This window comes from Typha angustifolia, chromosome 6 (genome assembly GCF_048772165.1).
Source record: "Typha angustifolia cultivar Huaian chromosome 6, ASM4877216v1, whole genome shotgun sequence".
In the NCBI taxonomy this organism is placed as follows: domain Eukaryota; kingdom Viridiplantae; phylum Streptophyta; class Magnoliopsida; order Poales; family Typhaceae; genus Typha; species Typha angustifolia.
This window is the reverse complement of record NC_133244.1, coordinates 567,292-590,484: the sequence shown is the minus strand read 5'-3', so window position 1 is coordinate 590,484 and position 23,193 is coordinate 567,292. Positions and strand designations below refer to the sequence as shown.

The following is a 23,193-nucleotide window of genomic DNA, read 5'->3' as shown; positions in this document are numbered from 1 at the left end:
AAAACCTCTGAAAGAAGTAGTGTGGCTAGATTTGAAAGAACATAAAATTGATCAAAGGGTGGTGTGTGAAAGCATACCACTCTTTTGTTTCCTCTATGGTTTGGTTGGGCATAGAGTGGACAAATACACCTCTAACAGAGGGGAGGTGAAGCTTGATGAGCAAGAGGTATCGGCGACGAAGTGTTGCGATCCAAAGTGAATAGCCCACTTGTTGGAGGAGCCAACAAAGAGCAAGTCTACCTATGGTCCTTGGTGCATTGTGCAGAGGAAGCCGAAGAAAGGTGGTCATCTAGGTGCATCCAAACCCATAGTTGGTGGGGTTAAAATGGCCAACTAAGGTGCAGCTAGGTCGGCTACTCAAGAATATGTGTATAATAAGGCCTTAGCTAATAAAGAGTAAGTTAATGTAAATGAAGGTCTAGCTGTGCTAGAGTCAAATGGTGGGTGGGGATCAAAGGCTAGGTCTAAGACACCTACTATCAAGAAAAGGCTAAGGAGCCAAGTACAAAAAGAGCAAGCCCATCTAGAAGTGACAGGAAAGGCAAAGCTATAAGCAACCATCAAGCGATAGACAAAGAAAAGGGCAAGGAATAATATATTCCTCAAGCCTCCATACTAGGGGAAAAGGACCAAAAAATGAGTAAACAATGGAAAGATTACAGAAGTGGCGGACCCCATGACTCAAATGGATAACACGTCAATACAAGTCTCACTCCCTAAGGAGACTGAAGGAGTAGGTAACGTCAAGCCTATACAATAGGAATGCGCTCCTTCTGACAAGGGAGCAATTTACAGTAATGGAATGACCATCAAGTTAGGGGTTGGACTACTTGGGAACTCAAGGTTGGCCTATCAGAACTACTAAACCAAAACCTCTAAAAGGGAACTTCGAAGTAAAGTACCTAGATGGGATGTGCAGTGGTAGTCTCACCACTAGTTGGTCTAGACCGGAGCTGGAGAAGGGCGGCAAGCCCTCATCCCACCATGAAGCAGTAGTCATCAAGCTTAAGTTATCACTCATGCAAGTGCTAGCTAATGAATCAATAGTTACCATGGAGGTGGATGTGAATCTTAATCAGGCTTTGGTGGTCATCTAGGAAGGAGGATCAATTGGCAAAGGCCTAGTAGACATGGAAGCTAACATGGTGGAGCCTAGTTTTGAGTATGACCATTTGGTCAAGGATTGTTCATCTGCTCATAAAAGGGGGCGGATTGAATGAGATATATTCTTTGCTATTTTATTTTATTTTGTTTTCAATGTTTAAATCAATAATCTAGAATTAAAAATGAGCTCTCAAAAAGGAGGCTCTTGATTGATATAGGGATCTAAACAGAGACTACTAGTTGGATATGATTTTGGTGGTGAAGACAATGCAAATTGAGATAAGGTAGGGAAGGTGGCCAAGGCATTGGGAAGATACTTGTCTTATTTCTTAGTCTCTGCTGTGGGGTTTTTTGGTGGCATTCTTCTCTTGTGGATGATTGCCTTTGGTTGGGTGGACGTGGTGGCTATCTCCAGATATGCTATCCACATGGTTATTAATACCACTAATGATCAAACTTGGATTATGTCAATTGTTATACTAGTAACAAATTCAGGAGCAAAGAAGATTTGTGGGCAGAGTTGTGCACCATGGTTCAATCTGACCTTCCATAGGTGAGTTAGGGATTTTAACACCATTTTAAATATAAAGGAGAAGAGGTGGAGCAAGCTAGTAGTGCCTGGGTCGAAAGCTAAAGCATTCAAGATTTGCATAGAGGATTGCAGCCTATTTGATATGGGTTTTGAAGGCTTGCCCTTTACCTAATGCAATAATCAACTCGGGCCAAATCAAATGTGGGTCAAATTGCATCGTGTGCTAGCCAGCTCGGCTTGGCTTAGGCCTTACCCCCTTAGCAAAGTTAGCCACATGGACATATCAACTTCAGACCATGCTTCTCTACTCTTTTCAGTTCCTCACAAACTTTATCTCTAAGCTAAACCTTTTAGGTTTGATCTTCTATGGCTTAAATATGAAAATTGCGATCCACATTATTGAGGAAGTCTGGAATAGGAGAGTGAATGGAAACTTGATGCATGACTTTTCTCACCACATCTACCTGTTGTAGAAAGCTCTTAAGGAATGGAGTAAAAAAGACATTGGAAATTTGGATTCCTATCTCAAATCGGCTAAGGACCAAGTAGAGAAACTTGAGGGTCTGGATGTTCGAGAAAATTTATTGGATGCTAGGGTGATTCAACTAAAGTGTATGTACAATCTCAAATTTGCTCTTGATATACAATTGAATATCAAATATCTTCAAAGATAGAGATTTAAATGGGTGCATGAGAGAGATAGGAACACAAGCTTCTTCCATCTTACTGTATCCCTCTGAAGTCAAAGAAATCGAGTCTTTAGTATCCTAGTGGAGGTTGATTGTTGGGTCCAAAGTCATGAAGATGTAAGTATATAATGTAGGAGAGAGTCAACATATGGGATGGCCTTCCTTTTCGGTCATCTCATTATGTGCAACTCCAAGTTGGTGAGGCTAATTACTAATGAGGAGGTTGGCAAGGCCCTCTAGAGCCTCCCTCGTGGGAAGACCTCGAGTCTAGATGGAATTCAAGTGGAAGTCTACATCAAGTACTAGTCTATTTGGGCTAGCAGCCTATCTGCAACTATCTCTAGTTCTTTTTATTAGGCAATTCTACCACATCAGTGGGCATACTTTATCACTTTTATTCCTAGAAAAGACAACCCTACTCAGGTGAAGGATTATTGACCCATTTCTCTTTGTAATGTAGCTTACAAGATTATTGCAGAAGATTCTAGTGGACAAGCTCAAGCCTCTCCTTCCTCTGCTTGATAGTATAAAACAACCAACTTTTATTGTAGGAAGAAACATTGCTAATAACATCTTGACAGCTCAAGAGGTTGCTCACTCTATGGTTAGTGATCGTCAAGGCCCCCTATGATGATGCTAAAGCTTGATATGGAGAAATCTTATGATTGGGTGAGTTGGGTGGTAGTCCTTAGCACCTTAATCTGCATGGGATTCCTAGCTACTTGGTGCAATTAGATTAGGGCATGTATCTCATCCCCCCATTTTTCTTTACTTGTGAATGAGTCCTTTATCGAGTGGATTACTCCTCATAGTGGTCTGTGGCAAGGGGACCCTTTGTCCCTCTACCTTTTTTATCCTAGTCTCTAAACTCCTATCTAGTATCATCAACACCAGAGTAATGAGTGGGAGTCTTATTCAGTTTAGTATAGGCAATTTCTAGATTTCTCATCTATTGTATGCTAATGATTTATTATTCACAGTTCAAGCCAACCCTTCTAGTGTTGACTGTATTTTGGACTGTTTAGCCCGCTATCATCAGCTGTCCAACCAAAAAGTTAACCTAGCCAAGTTTGAACTTTATCTACTCAGACACTTTATGTCAAGCTCTCAGCCTTCAAGTATCTACAATGCCTTTTCTCTATCCAGGAGTCCTTCTATTCGGTTGGCTAGTCCTAGTTTAGGATCATAATGGCCTAGTTGATCAGGTCCAAAACAAGCTAGCTAGGTGGAAGAGGAACACTCTTTCAACTGCGGGTAGGCTCATTCTTATAAATGTTGCCCTTTTGTCGATTCCTACCTATTAGCTTGGATGTACGTCCCTTCTGGACTCGATCGTTGACTTTATTGTGAAGACAACTAGAGATTCCCTATGGGATAAAGGCAAAGGCAAAGGACTGCATCTGCTCACTTAGGATTAGGATGTGGTGTCTTGAGCAAAGTTTGGGGGCAGGGAGGATGGCGGCCTTTGTGTGAGACAATTCTCTTTTAGGTAAACTTGTCTTCAAATTCTTAGGGTTAAGACACCTTGGGCGAAGATTATGAAGGTGAAATATGGAGATCTCAATCCTTAGGACTGCAAATTTAAGCTAGGTGATAGGCTACGAAACAATTCCTTCAAAATCTAGATTTATTGTAGGAAGCAGTCTGCGCAACCAAGACAAAATATTTACCAAATATTTTTTTCGTAGTCAGAAAATTATGAAACTAAGTGGAATCTATTAATAACTCTTTGATCTACGTTTTTCGTATTTATGCCCTTCACAGATTCGAAATGAAATTGGGAGGAAATTATAATTTAATGCGAATGATAGTGGTGATGACGAGTGGAGTAGATGTTAGGGTTATGGATGGTAATGGAGATAAGGGTGGATGGTAGATGTTATTTTAGTGATGAAGACGAAGGAAAAGAAGTGGTTGAGATCCTAAGGAAGAGAAAGAACTCGACAGATAAGGGAGATTAGAAGTTAGGAGAGATCTTGCCAACGATAGAGGTGGTAAGTTGGTGAAGATGGAGGAGGGAAATTAGGGTAGAAAAGATAGAGAGAAAATAGGAGGTAAAAAATTAATAATCCGATAGCATAATGATTTTGGCTGCCATCCACACTTTTATAGAGGCTAGCCAACAAGCCAAAATAACAATTATTGACCCTAATTTTAGAAGATTCTCATCGATTGCGTTCGAACGTGCTCGATCGCGTTTGAACGCACAAAAGGCGTTCTCTATCAATGCGAATGCGATGCAGCAAACCGCGTTCAAATGTGCATTTCACGTTTTCTGTATTTGCAAACCTGATGCAAGCGTTTACAAATACGTTTGAACGTACCCCTAACCGCATTCAAACACGACTTATAGAAAATTTATTTTAATGAAAATAAATAACTAATGCAATAAGAAAAGACCCTAACTAAGTGTATCACTAGGATCGTCTTGGATTAGGAGGGAGGTCTGTCAAGCTGTTAATGCTATCAAATTAGGGTGTGTGCAAGTGGATAGGGAATGGCTGGAATACTTTAGCGACCATTAAACCATGGATTGTGGCAGTTCCATGAAATCGGTAGCCTCAAATTATTCACAAATCTCTTATGGATGAAAACCTGACAATGGTGAACCTTATCACTAGGTCAACTTGGAATTAGAGGGTGTAAATAAGTCGAGTTTGAGCGAGCCAGCTCTAGCTTAAGCTAGACTTGAAATTAGTTTCGAGCTCTAGTTTGATGTTTAGGCTTGACTCAGCTTAACTCGAGCCAAGCCTGAGTCGCCAAGCTCGAGCCTGAGTCGAGTCTAAGCCTGATTAGAGGAGGAGAACTATCGAATCCACATGGATCATTTGTAGTACAGAATAGGGCTATCGAATCCACATGGAGATAGTTGTAAAGAGTACACTAAAAGAATACAAGGAGATACCATGTATATTACGAGTGTTTATAAAATGTTAAATAAAAATAATAAGCAAGTAAGATAAACTGGGAAGAGAGAGTGACTAGGCATGTGGGCTCTATCAAAATATTTAAATTTTATCTGTTTTTAAATTCAATTTTTATAACTCAATGTAGAGGTTTCACATCCCAATCCCTCAAATCAAATTATTTAGTATAATAATATGGAAGAAAATCTAAAGCACTATCACTTAGTAAGCATCTAGTTAGTTCTATTTAGCCTAGTCTAAGATTGACGATGTACTTGAAGGGAACAATGCAACAGAGGATCAAAAATACTAGACAGAGACTAACTTATCTAGACATAATTATGTAAATGTCAGTTACATAATTATCAAAATATATAAATCATGAGATAGAATAAACCGACCTTTAAAATTATATAAGAATTTTAGAATTACAAGATTGAAAATAAAATAGAAAATAACCTAAATAGGAGAGAGATATCCCCTAGCCACGCTAGTATGATTAGCTACTCATAGTAATTTCCTTTTTTTTCTTTTTCTCTTTTTTTCCATTTCTTTTTTCTTTCTTTCTTTTTCTTTTCTATTCTCTCTATTTTTCTCTCTTTTTTGGTATTTTTCTAAGATAATTTTCTAATTATTTTTCCACTGCCTCAACCCTTCTATTTATAGAATTTTTTTAAAAATTACTATTGCAAGATCTACTATTTAGCCAGTTGCATGAAATGCGGGCAACAAGAACGTGTTAATTTTGATGCATGCACTGATGTAAGCGATGACGTCAGCGGCAATTGGATCTATTGTTTTGTAGGTGGCGCGAAATCGGAGCAATCGAATTGGCTGGTGAGTGGACTGGGGTGGACTGGGGTGGGCCTAGTGGGCTAGCGGGCACGGGTGCATGTGGGCCTAGTGTGCTAGCGGGTGCGAGTTGCTGCGGGCTAGTGGGTCCGGCCGTTGTAGGCGCGCGTGAGCTGGTTGGCCTAGTGGCATAAAGGGCTGGTGCATCCAACCTATTTATGGTCCGAAAATTATGATTTTTGCAACTTTAGCACATACAGTTTTTGTAGAATTTCTCTAAACTTTATTTTAGTATTAAAATATAATTTGTAATCAATAATTTAGCATTTTATAAAGTGAAACATGAATCTAGAGAAACCAATTTAACAATTAGAAAGACTTATGTTTTAATAATTAAACTAGTATTTTTAATATTATAAAAGCATTTTTATGCACTTATCAGTTACCGAAGGTAGATGAGGTCGATGGAGAAGAAGTGAGTGGCGGCTTGCCAAAAGAGGAGGAGGAGACGATAGCAGCGGTGGATCGAGGTGGAGCCGATAGAGGAGTAGGCCAAAGAAGGAGGATGAAGAGGTTGGAGTAAGAGGAGACCGACAGAGGAGGAGGGGTATTGTTTGTAAATGGGCTACCATCTCCCACCTCATAAATAGTTATTGGCGTGAGAAGAGAGGAGAAGGTAATGAAGTGGTATGATGGTAGTGATTTGATTAATCCCTGAAGTAGATTCATTGAAATTTATAATTTGTCATCTCCCACCTCATAAGGTTTGATGGATTTGAAGTGAATATATACATAAATATAAGGGAAAGATAAAATGTGAGGGAGATAAAAATAGAGTGGTATGCACTATTTGGACGCAATACTTTTTGTGTATAAGAGTATAAACTAGCATATCAAGCCAAGCCTGAGCAAACCGGCTTCAACTCAGGCTCGACTTGAAATTTAAATCGAGCCTCAAAATAAGTTTAGGCTTAACTCAGCTTGAGCCTAGCCGAGACGAGTCTGAGCTTTAGCCTAGTTGAGCCCGAGCCAAACTCGAGCCACTCATTTATTTTGACACCCCTCCTTGGAATATTACTACCTTGATTAGGGAAGGAGGCTCAAATTTAACATTTGTGGCTTCCTCGATCCTGTTAGGGGATGCAACCAAACTTGAAGCTTGGGTTTGGGGGCTTCACCCAATGGGGTTACCAAAATCAAGCTCTATTTACTCTTTTTTAAATCTTATGATCTTGAGCCAATGGGAAGGGTAAAAACGCCTCTAGACCCTTCCTATTGCATTGTTGCACCAAGGATCATGACGTTCTGCTGGAAAGTCTGTTGGAAAAGAATTCCAACTTAGGCCTACTTATATGTTCTTAGAATTGGGTCGAATGTCAACTATGAGCTTTGTGGTATCTTTTGACAGACTTTTGAACACCTTTTTCTAGGTGTTGGTATAGCTTGGAGGTTTGGGCCTGTATAGGTAAAGGCCTTGGGCTAAAAGGGAATTGGGTAGATTGGTTGGACCTTGTTTGGCTAGTGATTGTTCTCTAAATTAGCCTGAGAATAGGTGCATTAGAGCTTTGGTAGCATCTGCTTTATGGGGCATCTAGAAAGAATGCAACTCCGTGGTGTTGGTGGTGTGAAGCAACTCATGACAAGATTGTGACCAAAAGGGTGTTCTAACCTATTCGAGGACTACACGAAGGGGAAGAAAAAAGGGCCTCCACCTAGAGCAATAAAACAAATGACTTAGACTAGACACCTTCTAGGCTGGGTCAAAGTGAACACAGATGGATCAATCTCTAAGAATGGCTACCTAGGTGGGGTGGGTGTCATCTTAAGGTTGAATGACTAAGCATTGCTTGTTGTAGCTTGGGAGCCCACCTCCTCTAAGTTGGTCCTATAGGTAGTGGCATGGGAAGTCAGGCTAGAGATATTTTTGGTAAAGGATCACACCAAGGTGGTCATAAAGGTTGATTCTCTTGAGCTTATTAAAATTCTGAGGGAGGATCCTAGCCTTTAGAGATTAAACAACCTTATAGATGAAATTCTTGGTCTTTTTTCTTGTTTTGATACTGTAATTTTCTCTTATGTTTATAGGCAATGTAAGCACACTGCGGATTGAGCTACTAATAGGGGTAGGGGGGTCTCTCAATGTGTTGTTGGGAAAAAGGTAGCTAAACCCTTGTTGACCTACTCCATATTGTACTTTTTGACAGTTCGACTAGTTCAATTGGTCGAATTATTGCTAACTGATATATTAGCTTTTTGACCTCAAAAAAAGGAGATGACAATATATTCTATCAAAGTAATATCCTTAAGTTCAATTCCCTCACTATATAAAAGACTTGGATAGATCCAAAAGAATACCTTTAAAAGGACATCTCGAACAAATCCATAATATACGTCAAGGTTGAGGCTCACCTACATATTCAAAAATGTCCCAATTCGAAAGTAGATCTTCTCTCTCAAATATTAGCATTTTAAATCGATGGGCCTCCGTAGATGATAGGTTTTTTGGATATGCAAACAATAGAAAATACATGGGAACGTACCTTAGGACCCGTAGGAGAACGGATGTACAAAAAAATGATGATTAAATTTAGATGCATAAAATATCGATACATAAACAACTCTATATATGTTCGCGAAATCAAACTCTTTGTTGTAATGCTGTAAGACTTGTTTGGTTCAGGCCTAATAGGGTTGTAAAGAATGATATACTACTTTCTCTCTAAAACTTTTAGTAAATTTATATTTAAAATTTCTATATAAATTGGTTAGCAGTTTTTAAATAAACAGTTTTGTATTTAAGTTTCAAAATAGATTAGACATATAAAAAAACTATAAGCGGACTTAAAATAGTCACGTATTAAAATTTTGAAATGAATTAGACATGCTAAGCACACTCTTATATAAACTTCCCAAACAGATATATAGTCTCGTATTTAAATTTCAAAATGAATTAGACATGTGAGTAAAATTATATGCCGACTTAAAATAGTCAGAACTCGCCGAACAGAAACACACCCTTATATAAACTCGTAAATGAGGCCCAGGCCCAATCCGATTAAATTTAACGGATCCGGAGTCGATTCTGTTACATACCCGCACCAAAATTGACCCAATTGCGGCACTAAGCAGACGTTAATGTTAGTATGTTTTACCGTTAACTCGGGGTTTCGTTCGAGTGATCGGGTCTCCTCTTTTTGTACCCAAAATTCCCAAACCCTCTCGTCCCTCTCCTCTCCCTTGGGAATTTCGAAGTGAGAGAGAGAGAGATGTCAGTAGGAGAGGAGGGTAGATACGTGCTGGAGACGGGTCGGGCGGATCGATCGGTGTGGTTGATGAAGTGCCCGCCGGTGGTAACGCGGTCGTGGCAGTCCGCGGCGGCGGCGTCAACGGCGTCGGACTCGGCAGGCGTTTCCCACCCGGTCGTGTCCAAGGTCGTCCTGTCCCTCGACCTGCTCCACCCCGACTCCCCTCTCCAGGCATGCCCATCTGCTCTCCCTTCCTTTTGATTCCACAGTATTGATTGATCCCATTAAGATGTGCGCTAGTGTGTTTTGGTTCTAGAAGTTTATGATCCTTGGTACTAGTTGTTGGTGCTATTTTTTTAGTAGGATTTGCATCAATTTAGGTTTCTTTATCTGTTGGACATTGCGCACTTCTTTATGACTTCAACTGATTCTTCACCAATGAGTTGAGTTTCTGTTCCGACTTCTTTGTTTTCGTGCGGTTTAGTTGATCCGGTGAAGATTTAGGTTTGACGGGATTTGCTTCTTCAAGTTCTTAAATGTTTGTGTAGTTGTTAGTATTGGGAGATTTAGGTTAGTATGAGTTAGTTCTGAGGCTTGTGATCTTTGGTGATAGTTGATGTCTTTGTAAGATTACGTCTCTTCCCTATATGAGCAATTCGATCCCTATCATTGTTTCGTGCTGCAAGAGTTGGTTGGTATGGGTAATTCTTTTTGTGATCTCTGGTGGTTGTTGGTGATGTTGCAAGGTTAGGTGATTTGCTGAGTTGCTACAAGCTTAAACTTAGGGGGGAATGAAATTTGGGTAGTTCTTAATCTTGAGGTTTCTCGAAATATGTTAATCAGCCATGTGAATTGCAAACATGGGTGAGATATAGTAAAATTGTTTCGAGGTGAGATCATGGCATTCAACTGAACCTTGTCGTGTATTTAGCATGCCCATATGTTACTTGGTCCTTTATGTCAAGCTGCTATCTTGTTTTCTTTTTTTAATTCTTGGTGATATGATTCTTGAACTTTGTGATTTTTGGTTTTTTTAGTGTAGCAAGATGAGTTTAATGTCACAATTTTTAAGGTAATTATCAGTGTTGCATATGCAGCTGAGTTGAACTTATGTGACTTCAAATTTTCTTGTCTTCAAAAGATTGCAACTCTAGTTGTTATTTCATTTTCACATTTTGTATCCTTGTTATTAGGCTTAGAAATGAAAATTGGTGATTCTTATTTGAAATAGTCAACAGTCCTTTAAGTTTGATATATCAAAGAATTGCTCTGTACAGACTTCACATGTGGAACTTCATAAATCTGGTTTGCTACATGCCTGCATCTATACTGAAATTTTTACCCTCAGAATAATGAGTCAACTGCAATTTTTTTTAAAATCTTTTACTACATAAAAACATTTTGGAATATTATCTACTAAATAAAGTCAATAAACTACTATTGCTTCTTTGACAGCATGAATATCTATACCATACATTTAACACAAGATGGAGTTCTATCCAGTGATCGAAATATGACTTATATCCTTACAATTTTAACCTACGGTTGCTGAATCTGTATCTGTGCAAGTATAGATCAATCCAGTTCCATTATAGCTTTTCAGATGAAATGCTTAGCTTTGTAGCATTGCCTATTCCTTAATGTGCCAAGAGGATGATAAGGTTTGTTGAAAAGTCTAGTTGCTATTTCATAGCAGAATTCTGATCTTCTAACGATCAGCATTCTAGTTCATTTACTTGAATAAATAAACATTTCAGGATTTGTTTGCTTGCTTTTGTCCCTGTTTTGCATTGCTTATTTTCATGCCTGTAATATTGCAGTTTAAGATGGAGATGGCTCAAACTGACTCCGGTAATACACCCAAGAGTTACTCACTGAATATGTTCAAAGACTTTGTTCCAATGTGTGTCTTCTCAGAATCTAATCAAGGTATAGATGCAATATTACTAGTTATAGACTTATGAAATCTTCTTGTACATAGATATTGAATTTGTCAAATTGGTAATTGCTGATTTTGATCATAATCTGTTGAATATCCATTTATGTTCTCTGCTAGTAGAATTATGTTTTGTTTGTCAAATAATTGAGTTGTTGTGTGCCTAGCAGTTAAAATATGGTACATGGAGGATTTTTACATATGAATAGTAAATGGATTTCATCATCATGATAGACCACTAGCCAGTTGGTATGAGTATGGGTCTGACCAGGGCCATTGTTCATACTGGGAGTTTAAAGGGCATAGCATAATAGCTAATATCCTAGAATTCAAATAGATGTGAGTTGCTATGACCATCAACACTTGTTGGAGTCTTGAGTTTCACTATCTCTCTTGGGCTTTATCTGGTTCTGTAGCTAATATTTGTTTGTCGGACTGAAAATAGTTCTTTGGGTTAATGCACAGTGCTACCATGACCATCTGCTCAATGATGTATTGTTGTCTTAACTTTTATGCACAGAAATTGCCCTTTTCTGCTGCTCATTATGAACCTCTTAATGATGTGGTATGTGCTATAAGGATGAAGGGAGTAGAGAGTAGAGATCAACTATAACTTGTTGATTGACATTATAACAATGAAAGAACCAACAGTTTTTACACCTTTAGTAAGAGTTTATTATAATTCCACTTGAGATAATAAACACGTTGGAGGTTGTGAGTTCATCTACATATTCTTGACAAGCTCCCTTCCGAATTTAGGCCACCTAGGTGCTAGGTTTAGTATGATGAGCATGCTTCTCTTAGACCGAGGTTCCCATGCTCTTCGTAAAATATTGTGCCTCTTGTCATGCTCTTGGTAGAATATTGTCCCTCTTGTATGAAGATACTAAACTATCCAAAATATTTGAATATTTATATTGTCATACTATATGCTAATTACTTCAACCCTATCAAGTTTGCATTTTGGAACTGTTGTTAAGCTTTCTAAAATCTGGTTACAACCTTATTGGTTTTATATCTCGAAGATGTGCATCATAAGCATGGGATGCATCTTATTTTTCATCTCAATCTTTTTGAGATTTTTTATGAGAGAATTCTCTTATGCCTAATATAGCAATGGATTTTTTCTATCCGTTTGCTAATTTTCATGCATGTGCCCTAAATCCCTAATTATATTTGATTGCAACAAGTTTTGATCAGAAAGTTCTATTTTGGAATTGATGTTGCACTCAAGGTTCAAAAAATTAAGATTGGCTTTTCAAAAAAACGATACAAATCGGCCGGATCAATTATATCGATCGCCCTGATCGGATTAGATTTTTTAATTATATAAAATTTAAAAATACAGAAAATTTTCTAAGAATTTAGAAAACATGACAAAGAATAAGAAAATAATAATTATTTAAATATGAGCCTTAAAAATTAAACAAAAGTACTAACTCAAAAGTCAAAATTCGATGAATATCGAGTTGGCGCTTGTAAATCTTTGTAGTCGTCATCATAATTACCATAAAAATAATGATGTCTAGGGTCTGGTGCTCCAAAGAGTGATTACATCGTATCATTCATATTAAATGAATCCTGTTAAATTTGAGGAGAATAATAATCAACACGTGGATCTTGTGTCTGAGGACACTAAGGAGGATATTAAGAAGGATAATAACCAACATATGGATTATGTAATTATTTCAAACAATAAATACTTGATGATCCATAGTTCATTAGAGGTCACTAAAGTGAGATTTGCATCGCCAGGGTTTGTTGGAACTAAATCTCTCTGTTAGAAAGTGAGGGTGAGAAGAAAAAGTAAAGAGAAAAAGGGAAAAAACTTGAGGACATTAATAATTGATGTCTCTAGGTTAACTATGTGCCTATGTCTGTTTATCAATGACCTGTTTTACTGTTCTTCAGTTTTTCTTGTCCATAGAGAAAGTCTGCACATGTTTTCACTTTTTCTTCCAGTCTTACTTCCTGACTGAGACTTAACTTGTAACTTTATCCTGACTGAGACATAACTTGTAGGAACTTTACTACAAACATCATTAACGTATATGACAAAATACCTAAGTGATCTCGCTTTTGTTAAATAACTATGATTTTTTAGGGAAAATTCATAGTGGTTTAGTGATTAAAAGAAAGGTTCAAACGAATAAAGTGATTTTTGTTTAGACTAGTAAATCTTTTAGGATAAAAAGGTAGGAGTGAAAATAAATTAGATATAGATTCTTAATTTACATCCGGATTCATATTTTTGGTTCGAATACGGATTTGAATACGGATATTGGACGACTAAAATTCAAAATCATATTCTAACTTTATAGATACAGATAATTTTGGAATAATCGAATCTTAAATGGATAAGGATCAAATTTTAAATGAATTATAACTTTTCTTTTGGACATAATTACAAATATTAAGTGCCACGATCCGAAATCAGAATCATGACCGGCCGTGTATCTCAATACGCTTGAGATACACGAAGCCTTACTAATATTTCCTAAGTGTACAATGGCAAGAATAAATAAAAGAAGATCAGGTTTATTTGATTAAAACTAATTGCTATGAAAATAAAATAATGTCATTATTATTGTGTCTCTAAACGAAATTAAATTAATAATTAATCTAAAACATAAGATCAAAAGAATAGAAAGATAAATAGGTAGGTCCTAAGTGGAGGTAGGGTCCCTGTGCATCTTGCTCTGTCGCTGTGCTGACCATTACCCGAAATAATATAAGAGAGAAAAAGAAATTCACGAGCCAACAACTATAGCTCCGTGAGTGGAATCCACTTAAAAACTAAATAATTCTAAAGTTTCATAGTGTTAAATAAAACCAAAGTTCAACAATATAAATGACAATTTTCAACAAGCATACTCTTAAAATAATGACAATAATAACAAAGAGAGTCATAACTTGTAACCTTATTCAATTTCAATATATTAACATCTTTTATAAAAATAATAATGTCATTTGTCTCAATGGTTCTATACCCTATGGATCCACATCAACTAGAAGTCATCTCGAGATAACGCTCAGGTTTTTTCCTCATAGCTGATCTGATTAGGGTCATCAGGAAGTGTTACTATGTGATTTATACACCTTGTTTTTTTCACTAACTATTGAGAGGTTAGAGTCACCTTACGAAGTTTTTGATCTATTTTGGGATTATTTTCTAGCTCCGTCAGAATTACCTAAGAAAGTCACTGCAGTGATCTAGAATAGAATTTTTCTTTGGATTTTCAGTTAGACTTAAGTCACTACAAAAAGCAGGGGGGGCTAAGGTAAATCCAACAGTCTAATTCCATGGTGACAACTCCGTCAATAAAGAAAGAAGAAGGAAGAAGAAGAAGATAAAGAAGAGAAAAGAGGGGGGGCTAAGGTAAATCCAACAGTAGAGAGAGCTTTGGAGTTTGATTTATAGAGAAAAATCCAAAACCAAAATAGATTTGGATTCAGCTAAAAAGATCACGGCGGCTCTATTGTGTGCTGGTGAGGGAGAGAGAGAAGTGTGCGCACGTGTGCTCCAAGAAAGTTTTTTTTTTTAATTCTCACATTAAGAGTTCCAAAAGCATAATTTCTTACATGTCAAATATATATTAAGTTAGTAAAATCAATCTCTACAAACAATATACCTCATTAGTAGGGGGTGTAAACGAGCCGAGCCTAAGCAACCCGACTTTGGCTTAGGCTTAGCTCAAAATTACTTTCGAGCCTTATAATTTTGCTCCGGCTAAGCTCAACTCCAGTCGAGCTCAAGTCGGGCCAAACCGAGCCCTAGCTGAGTTCAAGCCTATTATCAAGCCTTCGTCTCTCCTCCCTCTCTCGCTTCTCGCAACTTAAATTACTAGCCAACCCACAGTCGTGATAATGAATATTTGCATTCTTCGATCGGATAGCGATCAAGGGCTTCGATCGAGGGTGCTGGCAATGGCGGAGCAAAAGAACCGGTGGATAAAGGAGTTGCTCGGGTTCGAACCAAGGAGGCCGTTCGAGCGCAAGGAGGCAGTTTCGCACCCGAATCCGCGATCAGAAGGCTCCTCATCCTGTTGCTGTTGCCCGTTCCACTCTCCAAGACCTCAGCTTCTTCAACCTTGTGATGCTAGAGATTGAGACGCCAAATGGTGGAGGACAAGGACGAGGAAGCAAGCCAACGGTGGGGAAGGAAGAGGAGGAGGGTCAACAGTGGGGTAGGAGGAGGAGGGTCGACGGTGGGGCAGGAGGAGCGGCAGGCCGATGGCTTTGGGAATTTAGGATCGAAGCGATAGAGGCTGTTGGGATTTGGGAATTTATAAGATTGAGGGTTTGATAAGTTTATATACTGAGCCTATTGAGCCGAGCTCGAATCGTCTTCGACTAAGGCTCGGGTCAAAATTCAAATCAAGCTTTGAATTTAGGCTTAGGCTTAGCTTAACTCAAACTAAGCCGAGTCGAGCCCGAGCTTTATCCGAGTAGAGCTCAAGCCGCTCGTTTATTTGACACCCCTACACATTAGTAATAATATCAATATTTACTATTTAAATAAGCAAACTAAAAAGTGCAAATTATTCCAATAATATGCAGGTAAATAGATATTCAATATCTATATCTGTACTATACCCGCCCAATATCCTTATCTGGGTTTCTTAAAAAAGTCTATCTGTATCTAAATCTGTATTCAAAATTTTTTTTTTAAATCCTATCCGTGTCTGAATCTGTATCTGGGTCGATAGAAATTTTTTACTTGAATCCAATCTAGATCGGGTAGCAAGTTGGATTGGAGTTAATCTGACCCATTTTGACCCTTATAAAAGGGCATGAAAAGTATTACTTTGTATAAAAAACCTAACAGTTGCAACTAAGTTAAAAGTTTATGGAAGTCTATAAATACAAGACAATTTAAGGAGCTAATTTTTGTGGAAAGTATAGGAGGGTAAAATGTATTTCTCAGTTAATTATCATTTAATGTCTTGAAACTCTTAACTTGCTTGCTGCTCAATTCTGAACTGTTTTACTTTTATTGATAGTACAAAATTGTTTTCAAATTATAGTAAATACATGCTAGTAGGATTTTGTTGGGAGAAAAGTCTTACGATTTGATGTTCTCAACATAGTATGTCCAATCTTTTTTCCTCATTGGAGTAGCGGTTTATTAGAATAAGAATTTACTTTAGTTTGTCAATCAGATTTGATCTGAATAGTTTAGTGCTCTTGAACTATTATGATCTGAATACAGACATTGTATTTGTTTCTACCAAATAATAGCATCATGCAGTTCCTTCTATTAATTGGTGTCACCATGTTTTGTGTCTGATGGAGATGTAAGAAGTGGCAACAAGTGTAGCTACCAAATAATGACTGTTTTTCTGCTTGTTCTATTGCTGAATGCTTTTCTTATTCGTTTCATAATATGTTTTACCAAAGCCTCAACTAGTATATGTTATCATTTTGAGAGAAAAACCTTTATTTTTTGTAGGAAAGTTTTCACTGGAAGGAAAGGTAGAACATAAATTTGACATGGAGCCTCACAGTGAAAATTTTAGGGAATATGGCAGATTAATCCGTGAAAGGACCAACAAATCAATGGTTAAAACCAGACAAGTTCAGGTATATATTTATGCATTCATGTTCTATCTCCACTTTGAAGTTCTTTCCTTGTTTTCCTTCTTTGATAGAACCCTTTTGTTTCAAGGTAATAGACAATGACCATGGAGTACTTATGAGGCCCATGCCTGGCATGGTTGGCTTGGTTCCATCTGGAGCAAAGGTATATTATATCTCATTTTCCGGAAAATATGCTAACGAGAAAGTTTGGGAACTGTGATATCTTGCCTGATCCGTAATCTCCGAGAGGATTTGAATTCCAAATATTTTGTAGTAAACCAAACTTGCTTAGAACTGATTGGTCTGAAGAAGGTAGTCTGCAGTCTGCACAATACTAGTTTGATTAAATTGGTTCATTCTCTTTAGAAAGCAAACATCTAGCTCTGTGGCATTAGTTGGAGCAACCCCAGGTCTTGGCAGCTCACCTTGTTCTCGTTTTTGTTTTGTTTTTTTATTTTTTTAATTTTTTTATGCATGCTATTTTTTTGCACATGGCTAATTTATTTATCTCAGAATGCAGGAGCTTTGCTAGTTCCTGGTCTAACGTTAACATTACTTTCTTGCCCTTGTTCGACTGGATGGTTTTGCTGATTTTTTTTTTAATTCTGGGCAACTATTATTGTAGTATATATGATGTCAATGTTATTTTATCACATGATAATTGTGACTTTTTATTCATGTATTTACATAAAATAGTCGGTGTCCTTGTTATTTCTCTGCTTAATTTCCACTTTCTTTATTCTATGGTCTCAGGACAAGAAGAAGCTGACACCAACAAAAGGATCTGATGTCAAACGAACACGTAGGGACCGACGTGAATTGGAAAATATTATCTTTAAGCTTTTTGAGAGGCAACCAAATTGGGCACTGAAGCAATTGGTTCTAGAAACTGATCAACCTGAGGTTTGTTCTTTAGTTGATATCTTCAGTTTTTAGTTTTGTAGGCTATATATCTGGAATTATTATCTTATTTACGAAATATAGGAATAAAACTGTGCCTTTCTTCTGCAACTAATGAGCTGGAAGAGAAATGTCACACTGACGTAATAGCAAATGTCCATATTTGTGCTGCATACTTGATACTTTAAATTTTAAAGTATAATGACTGCTATACATGGTACAAACAATTGTTAGGTAGGACGCCTGCTAGAATATATTTGCCTTTAATAACATTAAATGCGCTTTTGGTAACTATTCCTTATCATGTGCACTTTCTAATGGCCAAGGAGAATCAAATGTGAAGAAACTTGGAATATTTTTGAAAATCTTCATTTAAAAAGCTTCTCATTCATATTCAGAAGCACTTTAACTACATTTACACTGTGTGCATTTGAAGCTAGTAGATATAGAGTAGATATAGAAGTATGTTTTTGTTTCATGAGTCTTAATGTTAAACTCTATTTTTGGTAAGTAGCCGGAGACGTCGCACTTGTCGAGAAGCCATCTGAACTCCATAGATAGGCCAGCCATCAGTTAGATGATTAATTACTAGAACAAAGCCCATTGACAACCCTCATATTTATTGGAGGATTAAGGGTGAAGTCCATGAAGCCAACTGCCAATGTCTCCCTTCCTTCATCCCCCAGGTCTGCCACTGTTGCAGAATTTGGACATCAGAGGTCAAGTCAAGCAATTTATATAATAAAGATGAGAAGGAACTTGTTGGGTTATTAAAGTGTGTCCTGTCAAATAAGAGGACGTAGGGAAGATGAGAATCATGTGACTAGAACTAGGCTGATATATGAATGGACTAATATCTTGATTTTGCTATACGAGTTCCTATAATGAGAAAGAAATAATTAAGAAAACATTTTATTGTTAAAAGGGAATCTTGACCATCAATGAAAGGCATTCAGTTGGTATCACCCTCAACAGGGATTCTAAGTAAATGAGGATTCACAATGCTGAGTGCAAGTTGTGAGCAAAATTGTTGACAGAGTTAAGGTTTTGGACAATCAATAATTCATTATTGGCATATATGCTAACTGTGGATCTAAGTGAAATTTGATTTTTTTTTTTTTAACATGTTGGTTATTTACATGTTTGGTAGCTTGCTGACAGAGAATGGTTTTGTTCTTTTGTACTGTAAGTCTCCCCTCACTTTTGGCTCGAGACTTTTTATTAAGCCCAAGAAGCGGATTTGGATTAAATAGTTAGGGTGACAAATCAGCTTTGCAGGATTTAAACTTAGAATCTTCTGCTTTGATACTACGTTAACTGTCTTTCTCTAACAATGACACGATGATTTGATTCATTTGTACTCTTTACAAGGAAATTCTTGTAGTTTTGTGAACCTCAAAAGAGGCTCTTGCACCTGCATATCAGAAGTTACAATGCTATGACAAGGTCTTCATTACTTTCTATTGTATTTGTAGCATTGAACCATTTAATTACCATGTTAGATAAATTCTACAATATTAGTTCCTTTTCCATGTTGGAACTAGCAATTCCATTAAAGATGATATTGGTTAACTTCATATTTACATTTTTCATTATGTTTCTTAGGTTAAGAAGTCTTTCTACAACACAGTTTCTGAATGCTTGCTGGAATCTTGTTGGCAATTCTTTTGTGACTTGTTTATATTACTCAATGTAGATTTTTCTTCTGAGCTTCTTCACGATTACATTGTGTTACATATTATTGCCTATCTCACATATGTTCTGAAGTTGATAAAGTGAATTACCTTTAAGTGAATGCACTCATTAATTTCTGTAAGCTTTATATGATGTGCTCTTTATGAAGTACTCGTGCATTGCTTGTTGTAAACTTCTAAGCCACTGGAACTTATAAGCTCTTGCCAAATATGTGCTTTGTTTGGCTTCTTCTATCACTGAACTATGGGACGCTTGTTTATCCATGCAGCAATTCTTGAAGGAAATCCTGAATGATCTATGTGTCTACAACAAAAGAGGACCAAATCAAGGAACTCATGAGCTGAAACCAGAGTACAAGAAATCGACGGAGGAAGCGGATAACATCTGAAGCTGACTTTGATGCATCTTCGGGCCCATCATCATAATGATGGTTTTCTTGTATGAAGTTTTCTTCTTTCTTCTCTACAAAAACCCTGAAAGAAAACTCTACTTTATCAAGACTTGACTCTGGGTTCTAGGTTTCCCATTTTGTTCTAGACTGCAGCGAGCAGCTGGTGGGTGTAATTGTGAACTTCACCCCGCTTTTTAGAAACTTTCCTTTGGGTGTACAGAAGTTGCTTCCTGCCAGAGAAATGTTGTATGCCTTTGTTTATAATATGGGTGATAAATATATATCACCCAAGGGGTAACGCTTTTGATATGTGTATATTTGCACACTAAATCCTTTTTGCAAATCAGGTGGATTATCTTAGACAAAATTAAAGTTCTTGTACACTTAAATTCTTGTCTTTCTTTCAATGAAGTTGAAGTTCCCGACAGGGATGAAGTATGTCATGATTCTGATTCTATCTCTGATTTTCTTTTTCTGAGAAGATGTTAAGCCATAAATTAGATTTAGATCTGGTGTCGTAGAATCCTAACTTGATGATCTCTTACCTCACTTTCTGTGACTAAGATCCTTTTGATGGATTAATTATTTTGCTGGATCAGTGTAAATGTGCAAAAGTTTTACTTGCCTTTGCCGTTATTAATTTATCCTTTCTGTTGAGATTTCTATTTCCATACTAAGAAGCATTTAAGTTGTAGGTTGGATGTAGCAATTGCCGTCCACCAAGACACCAACTACCGAAGAACTAACTTGCTCTTTGGACATTTTATTTTCCTGATTTGTGTCCACATCATTCTAAATGTGTCGATGTGACTTATAAAACCTCACCTATTTCACTGTATAAGTTTGGAACTCCTTTGGGTACAAATAACTTTAGTTGGTAAATGCTGAAATCTAAACATTAATTAAACGTCAATCACATGTACTCTTATTTGTTATTTTCGTAACAAGATTTTATAATCTCGTCCCAGATTCCACAGCCAAGGCGGACGAATCGTACCAGCACTCCATAATCACTGTAGCACCAGTCGTTTAGTCCTCCGTTTTATAATAGAGACTGAGTTTGACTTCAATGGAAAATAAGATATGATTAGCCTACAAGCTCTATGTATCTCAAAAATATTTTGGGCTTTGTAAAAAGAAAACTAATATAATTATTTTTTTCCCCTAATTATTTTGGTTTAACCATTGTAATTTACCTATTATGTATAAACAAATTTCGCCTTTAACATAAAAACCTCAACAATAATTATTTCAAACTACTATTTTATAATTATTAATTTACGGGAGAAAACTATTTAACAACTTAATCTAGATCTATTCTGAATTCTCTTGATGACATATTCTTAGATAATAATTGCTACCTCTAGAACTAGACTTAAGAGAAACAAAGAAAAGAAGACTTCCCAACGGGAAAAAAAAGGTAAAAAGAGAGATTTTCAAAATATAAATTTGTAAGACATAACATAAGTTATTATAAGATACTTCAAAATAATACAAATAATTACTACAACCATTACCTCTAGCATTCCTTATGACATTCAATATTTTTAAATATTTTATTGCAATCTACTTTTACATGAATATATTGATTTTTATTTTATATTTATCTATTCTTACTTTGTATCTACATATTCTTACACCAATAAATATGTAATGTGATTTAACCAAGTTATTACCTATAGATTTTAGGATATTATCCATGGATACTGAAAAATATACTTTGTGGATTTCACAATAATATTTGTGAATTTAGTGATTATATATGTGGATTCCAAGCTAATATCTATAGATTTCGTAGATACACAGATTATGGAAATATTATTTTAATGTGATTTAACTAAGTCAATATCTATGGATTCTATATATATATATAATACTAATATATTATCTTTGGACTCTGTTTTAACATCAGTTGATTTCATAAATACATATATGGTGTTGAACCTGAATGGAAGGAGTAGTGCTGGTGGGAGGAGCCATTGGTGGAGGGTTCGAGATAGTCATCCTCTCTTGTGATGCCCTAGCCACTTCCTGATTTACTAGCATCTTCTTTAAGATACGAAGAAGTATCATGTCCATGAAGGCATGTCTACCCTTCAACCTGTCCTAGCCAACCATGGGTGGTTCCGATTGGCTAGGTTCGTGCAGAGTATCCTTCAATCTTCCTCTGATTACTTCTTGGTTACGATAATTGAATCACACTCTGTGGCACTAATTTTTCTACAATCCTCTGAGACCTTGTGTTCACCATTAATAGAGATCCAAAGTGGTCCAAAATTCAACCTGCACTAATACCACTATTATGAACCGTCTTCGATCGCTAATCTGAAGGTGTTTTCCTCTCCCACAAGTGGTGCAATTCCAAATATGGTCTCTAATTCACAATCCGATGTTTGGTTTGGAAGCTAGATCTACCATGAACTTTAAAGGTTAAAAGGGACCTTAGGATTCAACATATGGATTAGAATAAGATTTAGGAATTTTAAAGATCTGAGATGGAGGATCTAATCTATCAAAATGGATTGACGGAATGGTGGCTAAGTGGTGGTGGTGGTCGTGGTGCTCAACTAGGTAGGGCGATAATGGAGGTGGTGGTGCAGTTTGTTGTTGGTGTAGGGCTATAGGGGATAGTATAGGAAAGAAGAAAATAGGGAGAAGGTGGACTCGTTCCTTAGGGTCAAGGAAGGCGGTCAGACGAGAAGTTAGGCGGCTTGGTCGACCAAGTTTCGTGATGGTCGAACAAGGGAGGAGAAGGATTGAGATAGCAAAAGAGATAGACCAACTAGGGTTTTAATAATCCAGAAATTGACTAACCCAGGCACACACTATAATATTTATAGGTGGTTCCCTAGCTTGACTCGGTTAGCCAAATCAAACAAACTCGAGTCTGACTAATCCACCTAAGCAATAACTAATACACATAAGTAAAGGACTAGAAAGTAAATACAGCAAACATAGGCCCTAAACTACAAGTGTCATCTAAGAAGCAAATAAAAGCTAAATATAAATAAATCACTAGCTAGGTAAAAAGACATAATTACCCCTGACCACCTCTAAGAACCAAACTCAATGGGATTGAGTTTGCCCTCATGATTGAGTCACAATAGTCCACTATGCTTCCTTCACTTTGTATTTAAGGTGATAAGTTGGGTTACTCTCCAAGTTGGTTCAACTCAAGCCTGACTTAAACCATTGTGATGTCTTATCCATCATGACCTTGAGTGGAGTTATTGTCGGTTGAGGCCTCTCCAACGTCTCTTTCGCTATCCAAGGCAATTTAGCCTAACTTCGGGGGTAATACAATCTTCCCTCAAAGAATGAACTATAATTGATTCTGGACAAAAATTATAATGAAATTTTCGAGGGATATTATGAATGATCTACCTATTGAAATCTCATGAAATTTGGATATGTTGTAGCTCT

At 37.0% G+C, this 23,193-nt stretch overlaps 1 protein-coding gene across 1 annotated transcript; it reads left to right on the top strand.

Annotated features, from left to right (window-relative positions):
• The first annotated feature begins 9,190 nt into the window (after nucleotides 1-9,190).
• On the top strand, nucleotides 9,191-20,205 carry LOC140761697 (transcription initiation factor IIF subunit beta). Its single transcript, XM_073099127.1, has 6 exons — nucleotides 9,191-9,499; nucleotides 11,089-11,197; nucleotides 16,657-16,787; nucleotides 16,873-16,947; nucleotides 17,538-17,687; nucleotides 19,648-20,205. Exons 1-6 carry the CDS (start codon nucleotides 9,290-9,292, stop codon nucleotides 19,765-19,767), a joined length of 795 nt encoding a protein of 264 aa, XP_072955228.1. The 5' UTR covers nucleotides 9,191-9,289; the 3' UTR covers nucleotides 19,768-20,205.
• The last annotated feature ends 2,988 nt before the right edge of the window (nucleotides 20,206-23,193 follow it).